The 24,513-nt window shown below is 34.6% G+C and overlaps 1 protein-coding gene across 1 annotated transcript in view; it reads left to right on the top strand.

Moving 5' to 3' along the window:
* The window catches only part of LOC108966090, a 158,759-nt gene that overhangs the window by 118,820 nt on the left and 15,426 nt on the right, over positions 1-24,513 (top strand). Inside the window, exons 3-4 of the mRNA XM_018928828.1 lie at positions 16,638-16,739; positions 17,845-17,953. Coding sequence (XP_018784373.1) covers positions 16,638-16,739; positions 17,845-17,953 — 211 coding nt within the window. The remainder of the gene's footprint in view (positions 1-16,637; positions 16,740-17,844; positions 17,954-24,513) is intronic.

The raw sequence follows: 24,513 nt of genomic DNA, 5'->3' as shown, positions 1-24,513 counted from the left end.
GCATTAGTTAAGCTGTTGCATATAAATTCCAATACGCAAGGATCACCTCAAGGATTTATGACCAGTCAACGCATATGTGTTTGTAAAGTGCTCTGCTTCCGTGGCATAAATTGTCACATGTGGCTTAAATCAACCGAAAAAAGTAGGCACTTATGACATTGTGGCCACTTATAAAGCTGTGGCTTCGTTGGTGGCTTTGGCTATCGTGCATAATAATGCGACCATTTACGGATGTATTAATTATTCAAAGCAGCAAAGTTGGCATGCCACATGTGCTTACGCAACTCATGTTAATAATGAGGATATCATCACACCTTTGTCAGGGTGATTGATGGCATCGACAGCGTTCGCTGGCTGCCGCTTGCGCTTTGAATAAATTCATTCACTTTACTGAATGATTGTCGGTAGTTACTGCTTTGAGGGTCGGAGTTAAAATATATGTGTTCTAATAGATAAACGTTGAAGTGGTCGAAGCAAAATGTCAGATTAAAAGAAAGCTTTCTAAGTAAAACGCGGGAATTATAAGTGGTTCAAGAGAAGCATTTTTTGATTTATGTTTGTAGATGTTTAAAGAAAAAATTAAATTAAAGAAAAAAGAAAAAAATTGTGGGGGGTGCCACACTGTTTTTTATACTACCACTACCAGGTGGGCTTAAAATGGTTCAGAGACTTACTATATGTATATAAACAAATATTTGTAACGCATTTTTTCTGAATAATAATTACGAAAAGTGATCAATTTGAACAATTCATTGATCAAAAAGTGACCAGAATGAGACACAAGAGACTACAAAGTAATTTTGTTACACAACAATACATCTGCACACCAAGCAAAACTAGTTCTGGATACCTTGTACTTGGCTGGGAGCTGCTACCCTAGCATTGGCTGAGCACCACTTCGATTCCTACGCAGAAGTCCAAAATAGGTTGTCGAGCATTTCTATTTTCATGATTCACAAATTGCCAGAGAATTGGTCAAAATGCTTAAAAAGCAATGTTTAATGCTTCAAATAATTTTTTTTTTTCTTTTCCATTGAAGTTCATTTCACAAAATACGGTACACCGTATAATACAGCTAAACACTGGCTTCCTTTCATCTTATTGTGACTGTTCATGTATTCGACTTGATGTAAACCGCACATTAAGCAACATTTTATACTATTGCTTATGCTTTGTTGCCTTGAACAATGCAACTATTTTCTGCATAAAATCAACACCGCAGTTCATGAACTTTGCGCATAGAAAGAATTGTTTGCGATATGCAAATTAATATAAATTACTGACTGCTGCGGTTTGCAGTAGTCGAACCACATTGATTTATGGAACATAATAAATTTCCTGCTTTTGACTACCTATAAATTATATTGTTAGGCATATTATGTGCATAACAGAAAAAAATTGTATTAATTTTTATGATTTTTTTAATGCAGACAAAAGAAGATAAATACGCCACGTTATAATTTCTAAGAGGAAAGAGACTTAATAACACCCTCTTTTCAACAGCCTATTAGTTTTTATGTGTTCTTTTTTATATTTTTTCATAGTTGTGTGCTTGCTTATGAGCAGCAGAATTTACTTTGTTCAATAGTAGCAAAGAGCGGCGAGGTTAATTTTTGTACGCTCCTTGGTGGATGAGTATTTTTTGTGTAGTGCTTAGAGGGGTCCTTTGATAAATAATTAAATAAATTGAGAATGCATAATTCACACTTGCAGGCATTAAATGAAAGTTAATGTAAAAAACCTGAACCAACAAGCCCGTCTTTTTTAATTTCTTATTTTTTTTTTTTAGCTGACCTTGGCCTGTAATGGAATACTGTGCTTTACGATAGTGTAACTTGGAAATTTAAGATACTTTTTACATACCAAGCATTTAATGTACCTTTTTCGTTTATGAATTAGATCCACTTAGGTATGTAAAACCCATGTCATATTGATTTAGTTTAGCTCTGTTTTATATTATGAGACGTAGGAACACAAGGCTATTTTTGAAAATAAAAAAAAATTTTGATCGACCACTTTTTGCCATTTTTCCGCTAGAGACAGTCTTTCATTAGTGTAAAACTTTTCTTGTTTCTCGACGAAAAACTACGACAAGTAATTTTTACAGGCTTCTCTTAAAGCCAACTTAACTCCATTAAGGAAGTTTTGCATTGGCCTAAACAAATGGTAGTTCAATGGTGCGAGGTCAAGGCTATATGGTGAATGCATTAAATTTACCCAGCCAAACTCTCGCAGTTTTTGTTGACTCGTCAAAGATGTATGTGGTCTAGCGTTGTCCAGATGTAAGACAAAACCTTTTCTATCGATTAGTTCTGGCCGTTTTTTTCGATTGCTAGCTTCAATATCATCAGCTGTTGGCTTTAAAATATAGAACCAATCGTACGACCAGGCTGGATGAAATATGAAGCAAAAAGCTCGACTAAAAGCTGTTGTCAACATAGTAAAATACGCTTCAAGAAAGCACAACTTGAAAACATCGCGTTTAAAGCTCAGCTCAAGAGCTGACTAAATTGAGTGGATAATCTTTTGAAGGCTGTAATTAAAAAATACACCAATAAACCTCTAGTATTGTATTTTTCAAATGTATAGCCTATCAAAATATGTAAAAAAAGTTTTTTTTTTATTGTCATAAAGAAAGAAAAGGTAAAACAAAAACAAGAATATATTTGTGGTTTTTTTTTTTTGGGCAACATGAGTACTATAATTGTATTATATCTAATGACATATTATTGTACAATTTTTGAAGTATCTTAGAAAAAGGTTTCAATGAAAAATATTAATAAAAAAGCCGGTGACGGTGAATCCCCAGAAGCGCCCTGGTAAAAAAGTCGTTATATATAACTCGTTATGCATTTCAAAAGTGATGTATTTCTCGAGGTAATCAGAAGGACTGATTTTTTTCTATTTTTTCAGCAGTTAGAAAAAGTGCAATTTTAGCTCTAAAAATCGTGGTTAATTTTTTAATAAAAAATAGAAAAAAATTGAAAAAAAACTCCATCTCGTTACCTGTTGATCTATGTGAAGAATAGTGTTCAAATTTTCAAAAGGATCGGTTCAGTAGATTTTGAGTTATAATATCCACGAACTTCAAAAGTACCGTTTTCGTTAAAATCGATTTGAAGTTTTTTATACATCAAAAGTCATTTACCACGATCGGTCCTTAATTTGACTATAATTTTCTCAAAATGTTATCATAATATTCTCGACATATTGGTTGTTAAGAAAAAACAAAAAAAAAAAAAAAAAATATAACCTTACCCCCCTTTGTAAGCATTCAAAATACCACAAAACTTTTTGGAAAAATTATTTCTTATAGAAATTACAATTGAAAGATTTGGCTACATGGGATATAGAATTTGTCATATTTTTCGCCATATTTGCTCCAAAAAAAAAAAAAAAAAAACAAATTTTGATTTCGATTTAATTGCAACCTGCTTTAAAAAATCCCAATTAATTTGAAATTATGCCTCACCATCATGAACTTTTTGCATAAGAATTAAAAACATCTTTTTGCGCTTTCCACTTCGATAGGGAGTTTGAAGCACTCCCCTGGTTAAAGTCAAATTATAATTATGCGCTACTTTGCACAAAAACTCCTTACTCCAGCTTCGTTGGTTATAAACCTTTTATGCCATAAGGTCTTTTAATGAATAGAAATCAGTAAAACGTCGTTTGTGTAGACCACAATCTATCTTTGCAAAAATTATTATACACACTTGTGTGCTGACGTATGCATGCAGACATTTGCTGCGTTATATGCAACATTTTTGCGCTGCGTCGTTCTAGCTGGAAGCAATTATTTCCATGAACAGCTGTAGCGCCTTTAAGTATGCTACATGCTAGCATTTAATTTAGTTTTTCCTTCTCTTTCCGCTGGCATTGCGTTGTGTGCACCGTTTTGTGAAACTTTTGTAGCCGACGCAATTATTTTTTTTTTTTCAACTTCTTGTGCGCTATTCTTCTAACGTCGAGTTAATTCTCCGCGCAGCTCGTAACTCTTCGAATTATCCTTTTAGTACAATTAATGAGTTGTTGCGTTAATAAGCCTTTTTTTTCACAATAAGCGCTTGCACATTGTACCACTGGGGTATGAGCAAGCAATGAGATAAATATTCACCTACCTTCATTTTTTAATCCTTTGCTCTAAGCTTTTTATCTCCAAAACAAACAAATATATAACCTTGGGAATAGGATGTTACGAGAACCATTTAAAAGTTATGTACAGTTAAAGTTATACAAATACACTGAGTATTCATAAAGTACACCATGTCGTATGAGCAACACAGAAAGCAACCAAAAGCCATTTGAATTAACGCTCAGTAAATTTGATATTTAACTTTATCTGAGTTTGAATTTTAAAGAATTGCCTTTGTCGAATAGATCATTGAGAGTTTTTTTGTATAACTGAAAATTATACTTGTTAGCTTCCGAAGGTGGGTACTTTGACTGCCTTCATTATAATTATTTAAGTATCTGCCAAAAATGACCCGTCACTCATAGGAAAAATATTTTTCATTTTACTCTTAAGTTTTCTGTAACACAAATACCCTCCAGACGGCGAAAAGAAACAACGTAAAAGTAACCGCTTGTCGCAATTAATATTTTTGCATATTTTGCCCATTTAAATTAACCTTTTTTAATGAATGTAATATATGCATTACATCAAAATTATTATGAGGGCCATAATGTTTTATTTATAGAACAATACGAGTAAGAAATTTATGTTAAAAACTCGAAAAAGGCAAGAAGTTTGTACTAAATGTACGAAAATAGAAATAATTTCAATGAAATAAGTATTTAAGTGTATACAGCTAAGTATAATTATTTTTTGGTATGCCATTCAGTCGCGTTCCGACTCAGCTGTGCAATGACATGACACAACAATGTATCCGATTGCTTCACCCACAATGATAACGTTGAAAATGTTGCTTTAGTGAAAGAGAGCAACTAAGACACTGCCTAGAAAGGATCCCAGAGCGTGTATGGGATAGAATTTTCCTACGGTAAGCTATGCATGTCGTTAGAGTCGAATAAAGTACATATTCACTACGTCTGCATTTTGAATGAAATTAAAGACTTTGTTGACAACGTAAATTACATATTATTAAGGTGCATTAAGTTATGTGTATTTACAATATTCGTATTCATTTCCGATATAAGAAGCTCTTCCAAAAACTAAGACAAAAACGCTTTTTCTGATTTGCATGTGAATACCCTTGCGACCTTGCCACCAATCAGAAATCAATAAAGCATTCACCACTTCCAACTCAACTCAAAATCATAATATAATTCATGCAGTTTTATGTTTATTACCTACTGCTCTTTGACTTTCGGTTGGCACTTTTAGAGCAATAAATGCCCTTGGGTCAACTGCTGGACCATTTAAAATGAATTTGGCTGCAACAGATGCGCACAGCTCAACTAAGAAATAGAGGAAATTTGTAATATTTAATATTTCGTTAGAAATGAAGTGCTCAGCACACATATGCAAACGTTTGAAAGTGTAATTTTCAATTTAGCAACAACAACAGCAAGGGCAGCAATTCAAGGTAAACATTTAATACTGATTGCTTGCGAGACAGAAAACTATTCGAATCCAGCTTGCCATAAATACATATGTACATACCATATATGTTTATACTAAAAGCAGATATTTACGAGCAATGTATCTTACAAAAAGCTGAGCGCACACACACATTTACTTGGAACTGTATTATTGAGCGCTCTCAAAATTTATTTCACTTTCTTTCTCGAGTGAAATTGCCAAAACTACACAGTTACAATGCAAGCACATGCAGAGTGGCAGAAGAAAAGCAATTTGCTTTTATTTATTGTAAAACATTGGAAATGTGCTTGAGTTGTGTGTGTGTGTCTTGTGTTCGATTTGCTGAGCTAACAACTAGCAGGTAACTAAAATATTGCTCGCAGCACTTGAACTTTGCACTCACTCGCCCCCACACTGCTACATCACTCCTCCCCTCAAATGCGCATAATATGCAAACATGTTTGTGTTCGTGTGTTGATGCCTTAGATTTGAAAATTGATTTGTTTACCGTGAAATCTCATATAATTGCATCTTGCTGCTCTGCAAGGCTCTCAAGTGGAAAATATGAATTTCGTAGCTGAACAGTTTGAATTTTCAGTGTTATTTTAATTGTACAGTTACATGAAACGAAATTTTGCAGTTTCACTTTGACATTATTTAAAGCTTATAATTTGAATTCCAAGCTGGTTTTACTAATCTAAATTTTAAGCAAAAAGTTTAGAATTTTGTTTAAAGTTAATTTTTCAAAGTACGAAACATCTTAATTAATATATTTGCATTTAAAATAATAAAGTAGCTTTGCTATGCCCTCAAAGTGCTTTAATATAAGAAAAATAATATTTTAGTAATAGCCTTACTTGCATAGGAGAGGAGAAAGTTACTTTGTTAAATTTTGAGAAAAAGTACATAATACTATGTATTACACATTTATGCGACAAGAGACTAACTCGTTCATAAAACTCAAAAAAAAAAAAAACAAAATCAATAAACGGGAATATATTTTTTTATTAAGAGGTAGGTTTGAAATTTTAAAAACTAGATTTTTGGTCTTGTTAAATATTACAATATGTTTAAAATATTCGCCCAAAATCTTAAATCGATCCGAGTAAAATTTTAAGATTTAGACCCTTCGGAGGTTTCGCATATCAAGCCACGTCAGTGCACACACGAGATTCACATATAAGTATATGTACCAACGGAATTGTGCGACATCCAGGGAGATGAGGGCTCAACAGCTGAATTTTCAACATTTTTATATCAACATTTCAGGAGGCATTGTTCAAATATGTACCTTTGATATGTCATATTATATATTTGAAACATATGATTGTTTATATTAAGGGGGTATGTAGTCTAGAAGTCAAATTTTGGGCAGTTTTTTGAATTTTATTTAAAAAAAAACCAAAAAATATTTTTACTGTCCATTTTTTATGGTGTCTTTATTGATATCTTAAGAATACAGAAAAAAAATTTTACAAAAAAATATTAAAAATTAAAATAATTTGAGCGGGGAGAGACAGGTGTAAAAAAAATGGCGCATTCTGGTGACATTGATCCCTACTCTCCTGGTGGTCTGAAAAAAAAATCAAAAGAAATTCTTAATTAGTACGGATAATGTTATAGTCCCTACCTCAGGGAACACGAAAACATTTTTTTGTTTTTTTTTTTTTGTTTTTTGAAAAATGGCGACTTCCTGAAAATAAAAATTATTTTTTACGCTTTCTTTTTGAAATTCCTGAATTTGTTTTAAATATTAAAAACAAAAATTATGACACGATGCTGGTAGAAACGATAAAGGATTATATAAAGAAAGTTCGCACAAAATTTCAAGTAAATCGGTTTTGCAGAACTTGAGATAATGCCGATACCGTGTGAAAAAAAAGTAGTTTCGCGTTTAAAAAAGTGAGTCAAATGTCAGACAGTCTAAGTCATTTATTAGTGCGCTAGGTACTGCGTCACTAAAGTAACTGTAGCTCTTAACATAATTTTAATTTTTAAAAATCCTTTGGAGGATAAGTTCTTAAGAGTCTAAACTTTAAATATAATATATGAAAAAAAATCGAATTTTTCAAAATTCTAGAGTAGAAAAATCGTAGAAATAACCTTTATGTAGCTCTGTGACCCAATTAACACCCTAAGCTCTTTTTTAAGAATGTGTTCATATATCAATATGCCGGTAAAACTAAAAAATATATAAATAAATTCACAAATTAAAAGTAATTAATTTCAAAACGTTGAGTTCTGAACAACTCTAAGTGTGAATAGTTTGGTCTTTGACTAGTGTATATTTCACATTAAATAACGGGTGATCTCAGTAGAGGTCCGCTTTTAACATATCACCCTTGAGTCGTGTCAAGCGTGATGCTGTTTTTGTTGTGTATTGTTTGGTACTTCATCAGACTTATGCCCGAACAACGTTTACAAATCCTTCAAGAATGTGTTTCGAGTAAATATACACCATCCAGCAGTGGATCTGTGAAAACTCACAATCGCTAAGGGCAACCCAAAGCTACAACATGGTGCATGACGCCTCAAAAATACTTAGAGCACTAAAAAAGTTTACAGATAAGCGGGCAGCAAGCACGGTTAAAGCTGTAAATTTGAAAGTGAATAGCCGTTCTCTACACAGAAGGGCATGCGCAGGTGGGATAGTTAAAGCCACTTATATCAAGAAAAAATCAACTAAGGAACACATCAATTTGTCTGTGAAACAATAAAAAAAAAAAAACTTTTCTCTGATGAATTAAAATTTAATACGCATTCAGAGAGAATGAGAAGAGTTCGCTGACCAAAAAATAAGTAGTTAGATTCCAGATACTGTCATGGTATGGTTAAGCACTTTGGAGATCGTATCATGATATGGGGATGGAAATTCTTGAGGACGTAATGCTTCCCCATGCCGAGTAAAATGTGCCACTTTCGTTATCTTTTCAACACGCCAACGACCTAAATCGTACGTCAAAACTTGTGACAAACTAGGACGTAGCTCAAATATTAATGTTCTAAAGTGGCCAGTTCAACTGCTATATCTCTATCCTTTTGAGAGTATTTGGGAGATAATAAACACAAAGATATAGAAAGAGGTGATTGGAAATAAATTCAACTTATTCATAGCTGCAAAACGAGTCTGGTTAAACATCTCACAAGAAAGTATTAAGGAGCTTAGAGCTTCTATGTCAAATATGTGCAGTGAAGTAATTAAAAAAAAAATTTTAATATTTTGTATCGGACTGAATATTGAATATGTTTAATTTGTTCATATAAAATGGTGTGGAGTCAAATAATTTCCTAGGTTTTGTGTGTTTTCATAAAATAAATAGTTATTTTTAAAATCTGAGTAATTTGATTATATTTAAAATGTTATTTGCGAGAACAGAAAGTGATAATTTAACTCGTTGGTATGAGTCCAATATGTTTTGCCTCACACTGTATGTACATGCAATAAATATGTGTTTTATTTCTTTTATCTATGTCCAGACATTTATTTTGACTATATACGACCTTTTAAGACTAATAATTGCAAATTGTTGAAAGTCTCGAAAAACAGTGGCACAATTACGTGTTGAGTGATAACATAAATATTTCAAATAAGCTCCGTTTCATTCCATACATGTTGATAAATTTGTACTTGTCTCGTATGTGTTTTATGAGCGCATGAGAGATGAAGAAGTTACTCATTGGCATGCCTTTATGTGAACTGTGAACGCCAAAAGTGACAGCACGCCAGCTGTGAATGCAAGTATTTCAATTTTTATAGCGAGAGTAATGCAACAAATCAGTGCGGTTAAAGGAGTCAAAACGGCGGCAGTAAACTTCATATACTATATAGTAAATAAAGAGGAAAAAGTTGAAATGCACATTAAATGGCTGTAAGCAGTACTGACAGCGCAACAGTAAAAATGAAGAATGTTCGCTTAAAAGACAACGACAATGCCAGCTGCGCAGCAAGCACGCTCAATGACAAATATGCACATGTGTGAATGGCACACACAAATGTAAACATAAAACGGACTGTAAAATTTATCAAGAAAACGCTAAGCAAAGCACAGCTGCGCCACAGAGGCAAACCCGCCCCCAGCCGCACAGCCGAAGTGACACACTGACATATAAACAAAAGCTTGGCGCGATTACGAATCGTTCGCTGCTCTTATCCTTCGCCCGTGCCCTTCAAAACGTTTTTACGTGCCACTCGTTGCCTATGTACGTGCATATGTATCACATGCTGTGCTCGTATGCGTTCGTGCGCTAGAGTGTGTGTTCGTGTGCGCTTCCAGATAAATTAACATAAAATCGCAATAAATTCTCTTTGTTTTTTGCACTGCAAGTGATTTGTTGCCGTATTTTTTCACTTCAGATTTTCACTTTCACTATAACACGCTCGCTCTCACTCTCCTCCTCACTCTCTTGCTCACTCTTCCTTATTTGTCACACTCTGAAGTGTGCTTTTCCTATGTCTGCGTCCTTCGCTTTCGCTGTTATCTTTATCCGCATTTTTTATGTGTGTAATTTCTTCTTTGTTTATTCTCGACGGTTCGTTTTTTGTTTGCCAACATGCAAATTCTTGCTTTTTTATAGCACTTCCGCTCATGAGTGTTTACATAAATAAAACGCAATTCTCTTACGCCTGCTGTTTGGAGAGTCACAACGCAAGCTCATTGCTGTGTGTAACAAGTCAGTTGGGGCTGAGTTCGGTTCCAGCTGGAAATTGGTTGCTCTCGAAAGCTTTACGAATTAAATGTCGGTTGAAATATGGTACATACTACGGCCATTTAGTTAGATGGATGGATATCCATATATGTATAAGAATCAGATTCTCATATATAGAGTAAAGTCAACTAACGACATAAAGATCATTTTTTCATAATATGAAATAGTAAAAGTCGAAAAGTTGAAGATCAGACATATATGAGAATTTGGTCTCATTTCGGAAACTTCTTCAGGCCTAGGTGCCTTGTAAAATGAAAGCCATTTATGATGCTTGTATGAAAAATGGGCGTGGCTCTAGCGCTTATTTTATATTAAACAAAGCATAAAGTGTAGATATTGGGTATACAATTAAGTTCTTGCCGTTTGTTTTTTAATGAAAGTACAATTTTATAGTAAGGAAATAGTTACAAACAAATTATTCGAAGTATAGTTCATCGCTAATTGCAACTTTCACACATCTTTCTGACAAAGCTAGAATTACGTTACATTGAAACTATTCACTTTGTGAGGTTATACAAGAATTAAGTCATTTTTGGATGTTGTCTTGTGAGTAAAACTGCTTCTGGGCTAGACCATGTGCCTTTACAAAGAACAAATAATAATCGGACGTTGCAATAACTAAAGAATATGACCGTTTACTGCCGCTACCTGTATCATTTCCATCAAAAAGCTATCTCTCTCAAAAAGCTTCACGAGTGCCTCACAATGCTGAAGCAAGCCTTTCTTGCATTTTACACGATTCGTCTTCGAGTGACGTCTCCAATTCACCGTCTTTGAAAGTTGTAACCCTTTGAATATTTGCGCTTGTCGTTTGTTTTTCCAACTAATTTTGCGGAAAACATATTTTACATTTCCTTGCGTGCCATTGTGTCCAAAAAAAAGCGCAAAATGTTACATATATTTCAAAATTTCAAAAACAAAATGTGTCACACATACAGATTGTATACCCACAAAATAATATCATTGCCATATTTTTTGTGAGAATTATACGGAGATAAGAATAACAAACAGTGAAAAATATATATGCCAGTACTTTATTTCATACATAAATATATCTAAGTTTTTTCACCGTTTGCTTGTACGGATGCTCAACTTAATTCCCCTGAAATTCGTTATACACTTTGCCTCTCTTTTGATTAATTGTTTTGTTCGCTTAGGCGTCACAGTAAGGCAATCAATTCGGATTTCTTTCTGTATCTCTTTTATGAATTGTTTTATTTCGAGGCAAAGGCTGATGAGTACTTTTTTTTTTAAATGCCTTAATTCGCAAGGCTGTGAAATTATTTAGAGTTTTTTCTTCTTTCTTTCTTATACTAATCATTTGTTCAACTAAGAGCTTTGACGTTTCCTCCATTGTGATTTTGCTCCATTCCTCAAAGATAACACTTTCTATCATTTCTTCCGAGCAAATATGGTGCTAGTGGATACGACGTTCTAACAAATCTCATAAGTGTTCAATGAAGTTGAGATCTGGTGATTGATAAAAAAGCCAAATCTTCAGTGTTATATAGTATGCTTGGTGGCATTGTCCTGTTGGAACAACTACCTATCCTTTAACCCCAGTTTTGCTGAAGTTTTCTTCAAATTTGCCTTAATTATATCCAAATAAACTATCCTATCCATTGTTGACTCGATAAACTCTATGTTGTGTATCGATTACTATTCATATACCCCACACGATTACACCACCACCGCCTGACCACAGTTTACTGACGCCGCAAGATTTTATTTATTGCGTGCAGTACCGCGTTTCCTCTAAACAAGCTCTCGCCCTTTTATTCCAAATATGCAAAATATGCTTCCGTCTGAGAAAATAACCCGTTTTCAAAATTCCACCGTCATATTACTATACTCATTGGCAAATGCAAGTCGCTTTTGTCTGTTCGTCAATGAAATAAATTACTTCTTCCGTGTGACTTGACATCGGTAACCAGCTTTTTTGAAAATTTTGCACACGGTGTGGTTGCAAATGGTTTTCTGGAACCTTACTATGCTTCACTTTTTTCTTAAATGGAAAGTGTTGCTCTGGACTGAGCTTTAAACTGATAGAAGAATGTAGAGTTAAAGAAAAGCTTTGCGTGGCAAATATTTTTAGGAAGCAGTAGTTCTTTTATGTTTTTCATAAGACCACGTAAGCGTGCGTGAATGAGGCACGGCTTTTTTCGAGATGGCTCAAATCTTTTAAACCTCAAAAATAAGATAAAAATAGCATTGAATACTAACCTTTTGTAAATATGAATACCCAATTAATTTCTAAGTGAATCTGATTCAGATTTCGTCCACTCTGTTATGTAAATATTTGCCTTTAATAAATTCGACAAGATATCTTAGATGTAAATACAATCTTTGTAACCCTTTTCCCTATGCCCAAAGCAAATATATTCGATCTGCGATTCAACAATAGAGCACTCATGTGCCCCTCATATGCAAATATGAAGCCATTTTCCAAGGCAAACAAGTAAATATACAAAAAGAATATATGAAGTATATTTGCTTAGAAAAATCGAAAAATGTGCGAGAACAATTTCCGCTACTTTCTTCGGCATAACGGAAATCGCCGAACCCTATAAACGCTTAGCATTTACAATTCAATAAGCAAAGTAGTCTTGATATGGGCCACTCAGCGGCAAGAGTGACCAACATGTGCCAACAATGAATATGCCTAGTAGGTACTTACATAAATAACAGTTCATGGCATTCTAAAGTATCGCCTTTCACTTTCATTTTCCTTGCTTCAAAAAGAAAGGCAAATGCAGATCTCATGTGCGTGAATAGTAATTGTGAAAAGTTCATTTTAGGGTCGAAGTAATTCTCTCTTAATGACAAAGTGTGTGTATGTGTTCATACATAATCGCCCATAACATATTGTGTCTCTTAGTTCATACGCAAACAAAATACGGCCAGTCTATTGAGATGTAACGACAGCAAATGAGTGGAAATATTATTCAATGGCTTGACATTTGCGTCAATTTGACGCACTTTGCTTCGTTTCCTCCATTGTTGGTCTGGGCGGTCGGTTCGAAGACGGCAATATGGCGCCACAATCAATTTAGAAAACAAAAGAGCCATATGAAGATTGCTGCTTTCTTTCGTTTTGCTTTGAAAATGGGCTCACACAAATTGTACTTTCACACACACACACACATAGAAGCTTATGCGCAGTGGGAAAGCAAAGCAGCGTCAGTGAAAATAAATTGCCGCACAATAACAGCAACAACACAGCAGCTCATAACAGTTGGAGTAAACGACCTGACACAATAGAAGCTCATGTAAACCAAATGATATACAATAAAAAAAAAGGTGCATATTGAATAAAGTTTTAGGCCTCGCCTCGGCTATTACCCGTCCTTAGAGCCGCTCGTGCTGCGTGTGCGTACGAGTAAAAGTAGCAAAGTAAATAAATTTAAATTTAAACAGACGCTCGCCTTATATTACCCGCAATACGGTTTTATGTCGTGCTTACTTTCACATTTTCGTTTACTAAACTGAAAATTATTAATATGTGTCTCTGCTCGATTCCCTCTAAAGTCAGCGGATATGAGTGGCTTGTGCCCAAATGCTTCACTTGTGTTGGACAATACTGTTTGGCCAGTCGCCTGTGCGGCATTTAAATAAAAGTAAAGAAGGTGAAAAAGATTATATAATAATATTTGTTAAGCTTTCGCTGTGAGTGCTTAAAAGCAGGAGATAAGAAAATCGAAATTCGCTTAATGTCATTACGAAGACTTGTGGCTGTCCCTTATTCTCGGAAGTATAAACTGTTATGTATTACACAGCGCTTCTCTAAATATTTTTCTTTCATTTTGTATCTCTTTTTTTTGCGTTCGCTTACAACCTCAAATAAATGCCTCCACCCGAACACCGGCAGGCTTGCGTTGAGATAAATTCATCAATATTTTATAAATTCGAAATTGATTGCAATATGAAAGTGTATGTAAACTTGTCCATACACATATATATATATGTATATCAATCAACTTCGAATATATGTGTACATACATGGTGTATAAATAGTTGTGTTAAGTTAGCATACGTGCTTTGAACAACCATTTTCTACATGTTACGTGAGTGAATTGCGAATTTTATGACTTTAAGTCCAATGATTAATGAACTTTTTGGGTAACACGTCAATCTTTGGCTTGTGTGTAGGTAGCACGACATCAAGAAGGGCTCAGGCGAACTGAGTTTTACAAGCTACAAATTCTATTGTTGCTGAATCGATTATTTTAAATATATGTCTATATATGCGAACTTGTCTCTCATCGAACTGAAAGTTGGCAATCATCCTTTTCTTCACAAGAAGCTGCTCATTTGTAAGATTCACCGATATCAGATCACTATAGCATATAGCCGCCACAATAATTGATCGTTGAAAATTAAGTCCCTGTATTATGAAAAACATTTAATTTAACAAGATAGTTTCAAGAAAGTTGACAAGAATAATTGCCCAGGGCAATGTTTTAATCACCCAAGGAATTGTACAGATCAGACTATTTTAGCTTATAGCTTTCCGTATGGAAAGGTTCGTTATTTGAAAACATATCACAAAGTTTAACATACATTTTTTTTTTTTTTTTTTTTTTTTTTTTTTTTTTTTTTTTTTTTTTTTTTTTTTTTTTTTTTTTTTTTTTTTTTTTTTTTTTTGAAGGCAACGGCAGACTCTTCGTAGGATTTGTTCATGTTGGAGCACTGGTGTGTTCAAAAAGTATCGTATTACGTACATATAGCTGTCATGCAAACAGACCAATAAATGTCAAGTAAAAAACGTTTAACGTTTATTCGTTTTTTTATGATTTAAAGTGTCGAAGTGGCTACATTTTAATTGAAAGCCTACTTTTATTAATATTTCAAAATTGTGCGGAAATTAAGTCAGGACATTTAAATTTTATAATAACTCTTACCGAGAAAGGCTGTTCGTCTCGGTTAATAGGTAATAAACATAAATTAAGTCAGTCGGTGGTCATATGCGTCCGAAAAAGATGCAAGGTTTAAGTTGCGAACCTTCTTAGGTGACCATCATCGGCTGTTAACAAATGCGGATTCTCGAAATATGGTTTATAATATGAGAAAGTATAAGTTATTAACGCCCAATTTGGTTTTTCAGACATAAATAAAGATAAGAAAACCTGCATTGTCGGAGACAAATGTGAGGGCACGTTTAAGTTTTCCAGACAGCTTCGAAATCGGAGAAGAAATGACTGGAAAGTTTCAGCCAGATGGAAAACAATATTGCTAACGCCATTCCAGTGGAGCCATCTAACGACATCATGTTAAGCAAACGGTAAAAGGGCTGTTTATCCTGGCGGTACATTGCACCACTACACAATATAAAAGGAATAATGAACAAAGAGCAATATCTAATACTATCAAAGAACCATCTTCACAAATTTATTGAACACAGTGCTTACAACGAAGCTGAAATAGATGGATACCCGAAGCGCACAGCAAAATTCGTGCAAAAATGTCTACCGAACCAAAATATCCAGTTGATGAAGTGGCCGGCACAAAGCCCTAACCTCAATCCAATGAAAATGTGCGGTCGATAGTTAAAAGACAATTGGCACAATATCAATCAGCTCCACCAAGCCTAAAAAATATATGGCAAAAGGTTCTTGAAGAAGTCATGGAAAATCTTGTTGGAAGAATACCAAAACGTTAGAAAAGCATCACAAAAAAAATCTTATGAACCAAACGTTAATATTATAATAAAATTCAATTTAACATTCCTGTTTGTTGGTAATAAAATTAAAATGGTGCTTGAATGAGAAAATACGACTTGTTCTAGTTTTCGTTTTTTTTCTATCTTTGTTTGTTCATCTATTCCTTCTTCTGTTAATTTATAGTAAATTATATACGGAATAAAGAAAATAAACATTTTTACCATTTGCTATACTTATTTCTTCATCATTCTCTCCGAAATGCGGTAAAAACAAACTTAGACTCGCTTTAGCTCCCCGCTGTATATATGTGATATATTAAATTGTATAGAAATATATATTTTCAGGGATGTTTGCTGTCATACTTTTTTATTTTTATTCCTTTATGTGGTCGCAGTTCTATGAAAATATTATTTAAATACTCCAGTGTAATCTGTGAAGTTCAAGGCGCATTCATAAACTCCACTTATGATAAAGTGTGTTTAATTATAATGTAATATCACACATACTAACGATCTTTGTCTTTATGGATGATTTTTTTCTATTGTAAAAAGGCTATAAACATTTCTGAAAGCAGAAAATTTAGAAATATACTCTTATCTTTAAGTATGTGGGCTATGTGGCGCTCAACATTTCGGTAGATATGTTGAAATATGTATGTATTATTGCCTCTTTTGCGCATATTTCAACCGCTACAATATATTTGATATTCTTTTCGCTCATTTCAGGTATCTTGGATACGCAAAAAAGACTACCATCTACTGACAGTGGGACTGACTACCTACAGCAGTGATGAGCGATTCAGTGCCACGCATTTGAAGCATTCCGAGGTAATACAAAGTGCTATATGAGACTTGCAGTCTAGGCGGCAGTTTATTATATAACAAACTTTTTGTGTTATAAACTAACCTACATACAATAAGCTCCTTATGAACCAAGTTTGTCACATATTATAACAAACATATAAAATACAAAAAAAGATCAAAATTATTGAAAAACTTTCCACACTTTAAAACTCAAAAATTTTTCGTGCCTTGCATTCGTTAATGCACTAACACTCACTCATAAATACTACACACACACACACATGCACAGCAAAGTGTCCACTGCAACGGATGCACTTGGCATACGTGCAATGTTCGCCGCACGCGTGAATACGTGAGTGATGTGCCATTGCGTCACGAGTGCAATGAATGTTGCATGCGCATGTGTGGTTAAAATAGCTGGCCGCAGCGATGAAACGTGACTGGCATAAAGTGGTGCGCCAACACACACACAAACGCATACAGCGCCAGCTGACCCCTGACGGGCTTAAAGAAAAACGGCACGATAACAACAAGGCATCAGCGGCAATCAGGCAGCCAAATGCGACAAGCCGCATAAATATAACGCAGCGCAGTGGCGGCCGTGTGCGACAATTCGCAGCGCATTCACACTTTGTTGCGGAAATGCCAGCTAAGTCTACAAAAAAAACAAAAAAGAAATTAAAAAATGGAAAAGTAAATGAAAAATGTTGTGTTTGGCTAGAAAAAGCGCTGCGTTCATTTTTCTGCAAAAATCTAAATTTTTTGCGCGCGCACTATTGGTGTCCATAATCAATTTTATTTTGATTTTTCATTTTGCTTTGGTTCGCTGTACGTTACAAGTAAAATGCATTAGTTCATGTGCAAGCCGCACCAAAAATCCACTGCCACTGATTGTGTTACATTTATCTGCGAATGCTGTTAGCATATTATCCAACAATTTTTCACTGTTGCTATTTATATTTCTATTTCTATTTCCATTTCTATTTTTCTCTTTTCCAATGCTTCGCCCCACTTCATGTCGTTCGTACCACTGTGGACCTGCCGGCAACTCGGACACCCACCCAACCAATTGCATTGCTGCTCACTAACGCGCGATTGTCCAATTCAATCGTGATGTGGCATGCCACAGGATTGGACGCTGCAAATAAAATTTGTGCAACTACGTGATGCGGGCGTCTATGAATGTCAAGTGTCAACCCATCCGCCCACATCAATATTTCTGCATTTGAATGTTGTCGGTGAGTATCGCCCGCTCAAATCTAACTAAGTACTTGTATGTGTGTGTAAATGTTAGACTGTGCTTGTCGTATGTGTGTGCACAAGCTGATTGCATAAAATTTAACAGATTGTCTGCGCTGATGCTGCCACTACAGCATGCGAATATTTAGATTTCTTCAGAATGAAGAAGAAATGGCAAATAGAAAGATCACCAGCTTATTTGGTGTATTTTATGCTGCTGGTCGGGGGATTCAGCCAAATAAATCTACTGAACGCTTTTATGCAGAGCAAATGCTGAGTGGTTGCAAATGTAGAAATCAGTAGAGTGTATGCAACAAAACAAAAAAAAAAAAAAAAAAAAACAAAAAGCTGACCCGTGGCGTATGATGAACATTTATCAGCAAGATTTACGGTTGTGGCGTATAAATAGACGCACAGTTGGTGTTTTAGAACCCAATTGCGTCTTTGTAGGTAATATTTTGGTTAAAATAGTAGGGCTGTTCTTAAAGCATTTTTCAATAAGAGTTCCTATGAAATATATTAGTCTGTCAAAAAAGTCTTGCGGTATTCTTATTGAATTTTCAATTGTTCATAAAATTTTTTTTATGACTCATGCCCATCTCATGATCGATGCTACGGTTACTACTATGCCGGTCTCTTTCGACCAATTCAGCGATTTCATCGCAATTTTCGACGACAGGCCTTCCGGAGCGTGGCGCATCTTCGACCACCTCTACACCAGAACGAAAACGTTGAAACCATCGGTGTGCGGGGGAAATGGAAACTGTATCGGGTCCATAAACTGCACACATTTTATTGGCGGCTTGAGATGCATTTTTGCCTTTATCGTAGTAGTACTGTAAAATATACCGTATTTTCTCTTTATTTTGCTTCATGATTGCGACGCTATAACTCAGGAACTCACGAACGACTTCAAAGAAACGACAATCAATCAAACACGTGTTAGCGTGAAATGACCTTTCCAAAATGTATAGCATGACCCGATGCGACGATAAAACAACCTAATCTTATATATTAAATTCGGAAAGTAAGTCGTACAATTTATATTTAACTGTTTGCATTTTTTGGTAGAGAACATTCAATTAATATGATACTTATATCTCTTTGTTTAAAACCGTTTTTTATCTGGATTAAATTTTTTCGATTTCTTGATTTTTCCTTTCAGTTCTAAATTAATGTTTTCGTATTCACTTGCTCTGTGCGCATATATTGGCTCGTTTGCTAAGTAAAATAATTCGTTACATAAGAACTTGCGTAACATAAGTAAGCCATATCCCATCATTCGAAGTTAATTATAGACGTTTCATGTGTCTGCGTCGTGTTAGAAAAATGTAATCCATCGCAAGATTTTGAGCGGTTATGCGGCGATAAGAATCAACCTACGATTTTATTTCATCCACTTTGGCGTCAAGATTACTTCCAGGACGTGGGCCTTTCTCAGAATTGAAACTGCTGGAACGAGGATTGCAAAACAATTATAACATTAGCAATCAACCGATAAATCTTCTTCGTACACAAGACATATTAATCATTTTGACGGTAAAACAGTAAAAAATGTATGCTAAAAATACCGTTTTCGATAAAACTTCAAACAAAAAGTGTTCATAAAAAATTAAGAAAAAATATTTCAAAGAAGTGGTTTTGTGTGAAGCTGGCTGTGAAAACTTTTTGTAAGATCAGCTATTAACATTAAACGAAGTAACTTAATAAACGACCAAATATTTTACGTACATTTTACAATTTCTACCAGCTCAAAAGTAATATTTTTGTTTTTAAGTGGTTCATAGAAATATTAGTAATGTAGACTAAGTTACCGTTTACATCTTGATTCCGATAAAACATGTTGCTCGAATTTCCACTGCCATCAAGGAACTTATGAAAGAAGTGTTTTTGAAGATTATTCCAGTAATATTAACCGCCCTATTGATAAACGGATAAATTTTTAATAAAACTTTTCCTTCTTAACTGATTAAGTTGACAAATTATGAATTTTTAGACAAGTAGACAGTCATAACCTTTTAAAGCAATTTTTTTTTTACCGATTTGGTATCAAATTAAGGGAAAAAATGACTGTGTGTATGGTAGAGAAAATAACTTGAGCTGCAGAACAGAAGTGTAAAGCTACTGGCGTATGCCGATAATATTGATATAATCGGTCTCAGTACTCGCGACGTTAGTTTTGTTTCCTTCAGACTGGAAAACGAAGCAAAGCAAAGGGGTCTGGCAGTGAACGAGGGCAAGACGAAATATCACCTGTCATCAAACAAACAGTCATCGTATTCGCTACTTGGCTCTCACGTCACTGTTGGCAGTCATAGCTTTGAAGTCGTAGATAATTTCGTCTATCTTCTAACCAATATAAACACCACCAATAATGTGAGCCTGGATATCACACGCAAGATAACTCTTGCCAACAGATGCTACTTCGGGATGAGTAGGCAATTGAGAAGTAAAGTCCTCTCTCGACAAACAAAAACAAAACTCTCAAAAAGTCACTCATTATTCCCGTCCTTCTATAGGGACGATGACAACAACTGATGAGTCGACGTTGCGAGTTTTCGAAAGAAAATTTTGCGAATGATTTACGATGGTATGGTCTCAGATGGAGACCAACTTCGCTTGGAATATCCAACTTCCATAAACTAATTTTGTTTTATCTCTTCGATGAGTTGAAAAGAGGTTTCGCGAATGACGGCATTTTCCGTTTGTGGAACAGGAAAATATCACACAGAGCAATATTTAACCTTAAACCTTAAAAACTCAGCCTTATCGGTATGAATCGGGCAAGAACGAGTTTCATATCCAGACTATCCACCAAAGTCATTGTTACGGACTCGTGAGAGGTGTCGAGCTCTCTTAGTATCTCTCCAACAGTTGTCTGACGGTTTTCAAGCACCACTTCACTCACTTTATCAATATTTTCATCAGCTGAAGAGGTCGAAATTTGTCCAAAAACGAAGTATTTCTTCAACGATAACTCTACTATCTTTGAAGGCTTGTGTTTTTGATACAACTCAATCACTGTAAGCCAATGCTACATTCGTAATGATTCCGTGCACAAAATTTATTTTGAAATCTTTTTTAAGTACCATCAGCCATCTCTTTGGGGGCTTTCTGGTAAGCCGGCGACGGTAACAAGGATATTCAAGATATATCAAAATAGATCACCGGTTTTAAAATACTTCAAATTCTATTACTTTAAATTTTCCAATCCTTAAATTAGCAAAAGTTTATACAATAGTACAAGACTTATAAGCCTTACCAAATAAAAGCTTATAATCAAAAGTGTAAATGTAAATAAATTTTTGCTTCTTCAAAAGAGGCATATTCCAAAGATAGTGCGCTAAATTTATTGTGCTGTGTTTAGTATCTACACAAAATAGCGTTCACTTTGTTATTTATGGAAATTAATTGCTTAACAAATGTGAAATTGTAACCGAACTGCAAATTCAAATATAATCAAAACATAATCACGAAGTCATTAACTCTTGTGCTCATGCACCCGATGTGCCATTGAGTGCACTAGAAAAATGAGCTCAAGGACGCGTCACTGTCCTGCGTATGGCAACATGCAGCACTCGCAACGCCGCACACGTTGCACACATGTAGATGTGTGTGTGTGTGTGCATAGGGCTGAGTGCGGCCTGAGTGTGGGTTTGAGAGTGGGAGCGCATGTGTGGCCCGCAAGAGCAATTTGTGGCCATGAGCGCCCTAGCAAGCAATCATGCGATGGCGGAAGAGCGAAGTGGGCTCGTGCTGGGGTTAAGCGCACCCGCAACTGCGCGCTTTAACAGGCATTTAAATTTCTATTTAAATTTGTAATAAATTCTATTGTATAAATTATCTATGTGTGAGCTCATTAAAGCATACATGTAAGCCTCTACCAATTGCTGTTTTTGTTGTTTTTGAGATTCAAATTTATTATTATTACGATATTATTTTGCGCTTGGCTGCATTAGCAGCCCTAATGTTCCGAACTAAATGCGAACTATAATTCTAATAAGCAGCGCGGCCTCGTAAGTATAATTCATTGTCAAACAATCTCCACGCACGCACACACTTACAAACTAAACACCCACCCATACAACCAGCACACACCTACGCAGCATATACACACACACTAGCGCAAACACGCTGGCGGCTGTTGTATTAATTTGTATTAATATGTGTGCATTTGTGTTAAATCTAATGAATATGCTATAACGCCACAAAGTATGCAACATCAATAACAATGGCGTATTTTAAGCAAATACAAAAACACTAACAATTGCATAATGCAATCCGTTTGGCACGGCATGAACGGACATTAGCATTTTATACGCTTGGCAATTAAAGTTGCGTTAATGAAGCGCACACAACGGCGCTCACGTGCCTTCGCCGTGTGCATAGGTCCGCATGCATTTAAAGCAACACTGCTGCCCGGTTCCACATTCACTCTATTGTTTTATATAATTTGCAATTAAACTAAAAACGCAGTTACGTTGGCTGGCTCCCTAAACCTCCATTGCAATTTTCAGCCAAAATGCGAAATAATTTCATGATATGCACCAGGCACCATATATTTATATATTCAACCTATTCTGCATATTTGCGCCATTGTTGGGCGTCGGTAAATAATACTCTGTGTAAAACAATGTAATTTTCGAAATGCGGATATATATGGATATATATCTATTATACTACTAGTAATTTAAAGAGGCAAAGAAGATCTATTTTACACATACCGGTCCAATAATTAATTGTGCAGTAACAAAATCTTTCGAATTATTTAGTATAAAGGTAATAATCATAATAATAACTTATTGGATTGGTTTTATTTCACTGTTTTCACCGTTAAATATGGTGAAAGGTAAATTATCTGAAGAGTTTTTTTTTACACATCGTTATCTAAAATGTAAAAAACATGACAGCAAGAAATCAAAATTGAGTTGTTAATAGCTTACAATTCACTAAACAATATATAACCATTTATCATAACCAATTTATAACCAGAACTCAGATTAGGCTTTAATATGAGTGGGTTCTATTATATCGTTTTTTCCTTGCCTGTAAAGTTTTGAAAAGTGATGTTACGTTATTGGATGACGAAATGCTTTCAAGAAAATATATAAAGTGATTATAGACGTTAATATCTTAACAAATAAATTAAAGGCATCCTTCAAAATTCAAAAACGAAATCTGCAACCACTGACTTTTTTAATTAGAAAGTCTCGGATGAAAGATTAACTAAGAACTGCCAACCTATGTTAATACCTTGCTAAGATTAAGGAAAATGCTAGCTTTAGTCGCTGCAACTAGAATAAATTTCACAAATAAAAATGTTTCCATCAAGATCTTGATTCTGATCGACAAGTTCGTTGTGAGCTACAATCTAAAGTGGTTCCATCTGTAAACTTTTTCGAAAATTGAAGCATTGAAATACATATATATATACCTGATTTTGAGAAGATTTCTCGTCCAAAAACAATGTATCCATACTGGTGGTTGTGGCAAATAAGTAACTCTTAGGGGAGAAAAAGACGTATGCAAATTGTAGATAGATATCGCCAAATTGAGAGACAATTTCGCCTGTATAGAGACTGTCAGATGTGGCTAAATCAACTCAGCTCAACATACAGATCACGTCTGAATCTATTTTATGGGGTCGTCAACGTCTCATTGTACCCTGTTCACGGTATAATAATCTTTCCCTTTCACAAATTTAAGAACTTATATATTTGTGATTTTTTTTTTTCAATAATCGGCAACTCGTTTCGAAAAATGTTTAAATTCCCTTGAATTCGTATTTGATATCCAGGAAAACCTTCAAAAATAAACGTTTGGAAGGGTTTTCTGCTTAAAAGTATGTGAAATACAAAAAATTAAAAAATGTATTACTAAAGATTAATACAGGCAACGATCAAAGAGCTGTTTGAAATTTTAATTTTTAACAAAATGACGGCTTCCAAAAATAGGTGCTTTGGCGAGTCGTTGCAAAATTCTGGGAGGAAGGCCTTAAAAATCGAAATTATTTTAAAAAATCTTACAAATCCCTGACAAATTCATTTTAAAATGTCGTATGGAAATTTCAGGCTGATCGGTAGTGCCAAGTTTGAGAAAATTTAACACCGAATTTGAAGGCAGTGTTTCAACACAAAAGCGTTCAAAAGTTCGGGAGCTGATTTAAAAAATTCTTAATATTACAATCTCAAATTTGAAATTATTTTTGGAATCATTTTCAAATTTTTCAGGAATATTCTTCAATACTTATATTATATATTTGATATATAAAGCAAATTTTTGAAATTCTCGTGTTGCTACCACACCAAGGCTAATTGGACACATGTGATCTTATATCAAAATAATTATATTTATTTTCTCACTTCTGAATGGAAAATATGATATTTTACTATGAAGAAATTTTTAAATTCAGCATTTTTGATTATTTTGTCTTGCTCTCATACAAAAATTTTAAACAAAGTATAAGTAAACAAGTAAGGAAGGGCTAAGTTCGGGTGTCACCGAACATTTTATACTCTCGCATGATAAAGTGATAATCGAGATTTCAGGCGTGGTTGTG

Source organism: Bactrocera latifrons, unplaced genomic scaffold (assembly GCF_001853355.1).
Source record: "Bactrocera latifrons isolate USDA-ARS-PBARC rearing strain unplaced genomic scaffold, ASM185335v1 scaffold_155, whole genome shotgun sequence".
In the NCBI taxonomy this organism is placed as follows: Eukaryota; Metazoa; Arthropoda; class Insecta; order Diptera; family Tephritidae; genus Bactrocera; species Bactrocera latifrons.
Note: the sequence above shows the minus strand (reverse complement) of the source record. Positions and strands in the feature narration are given on the sequence as shown.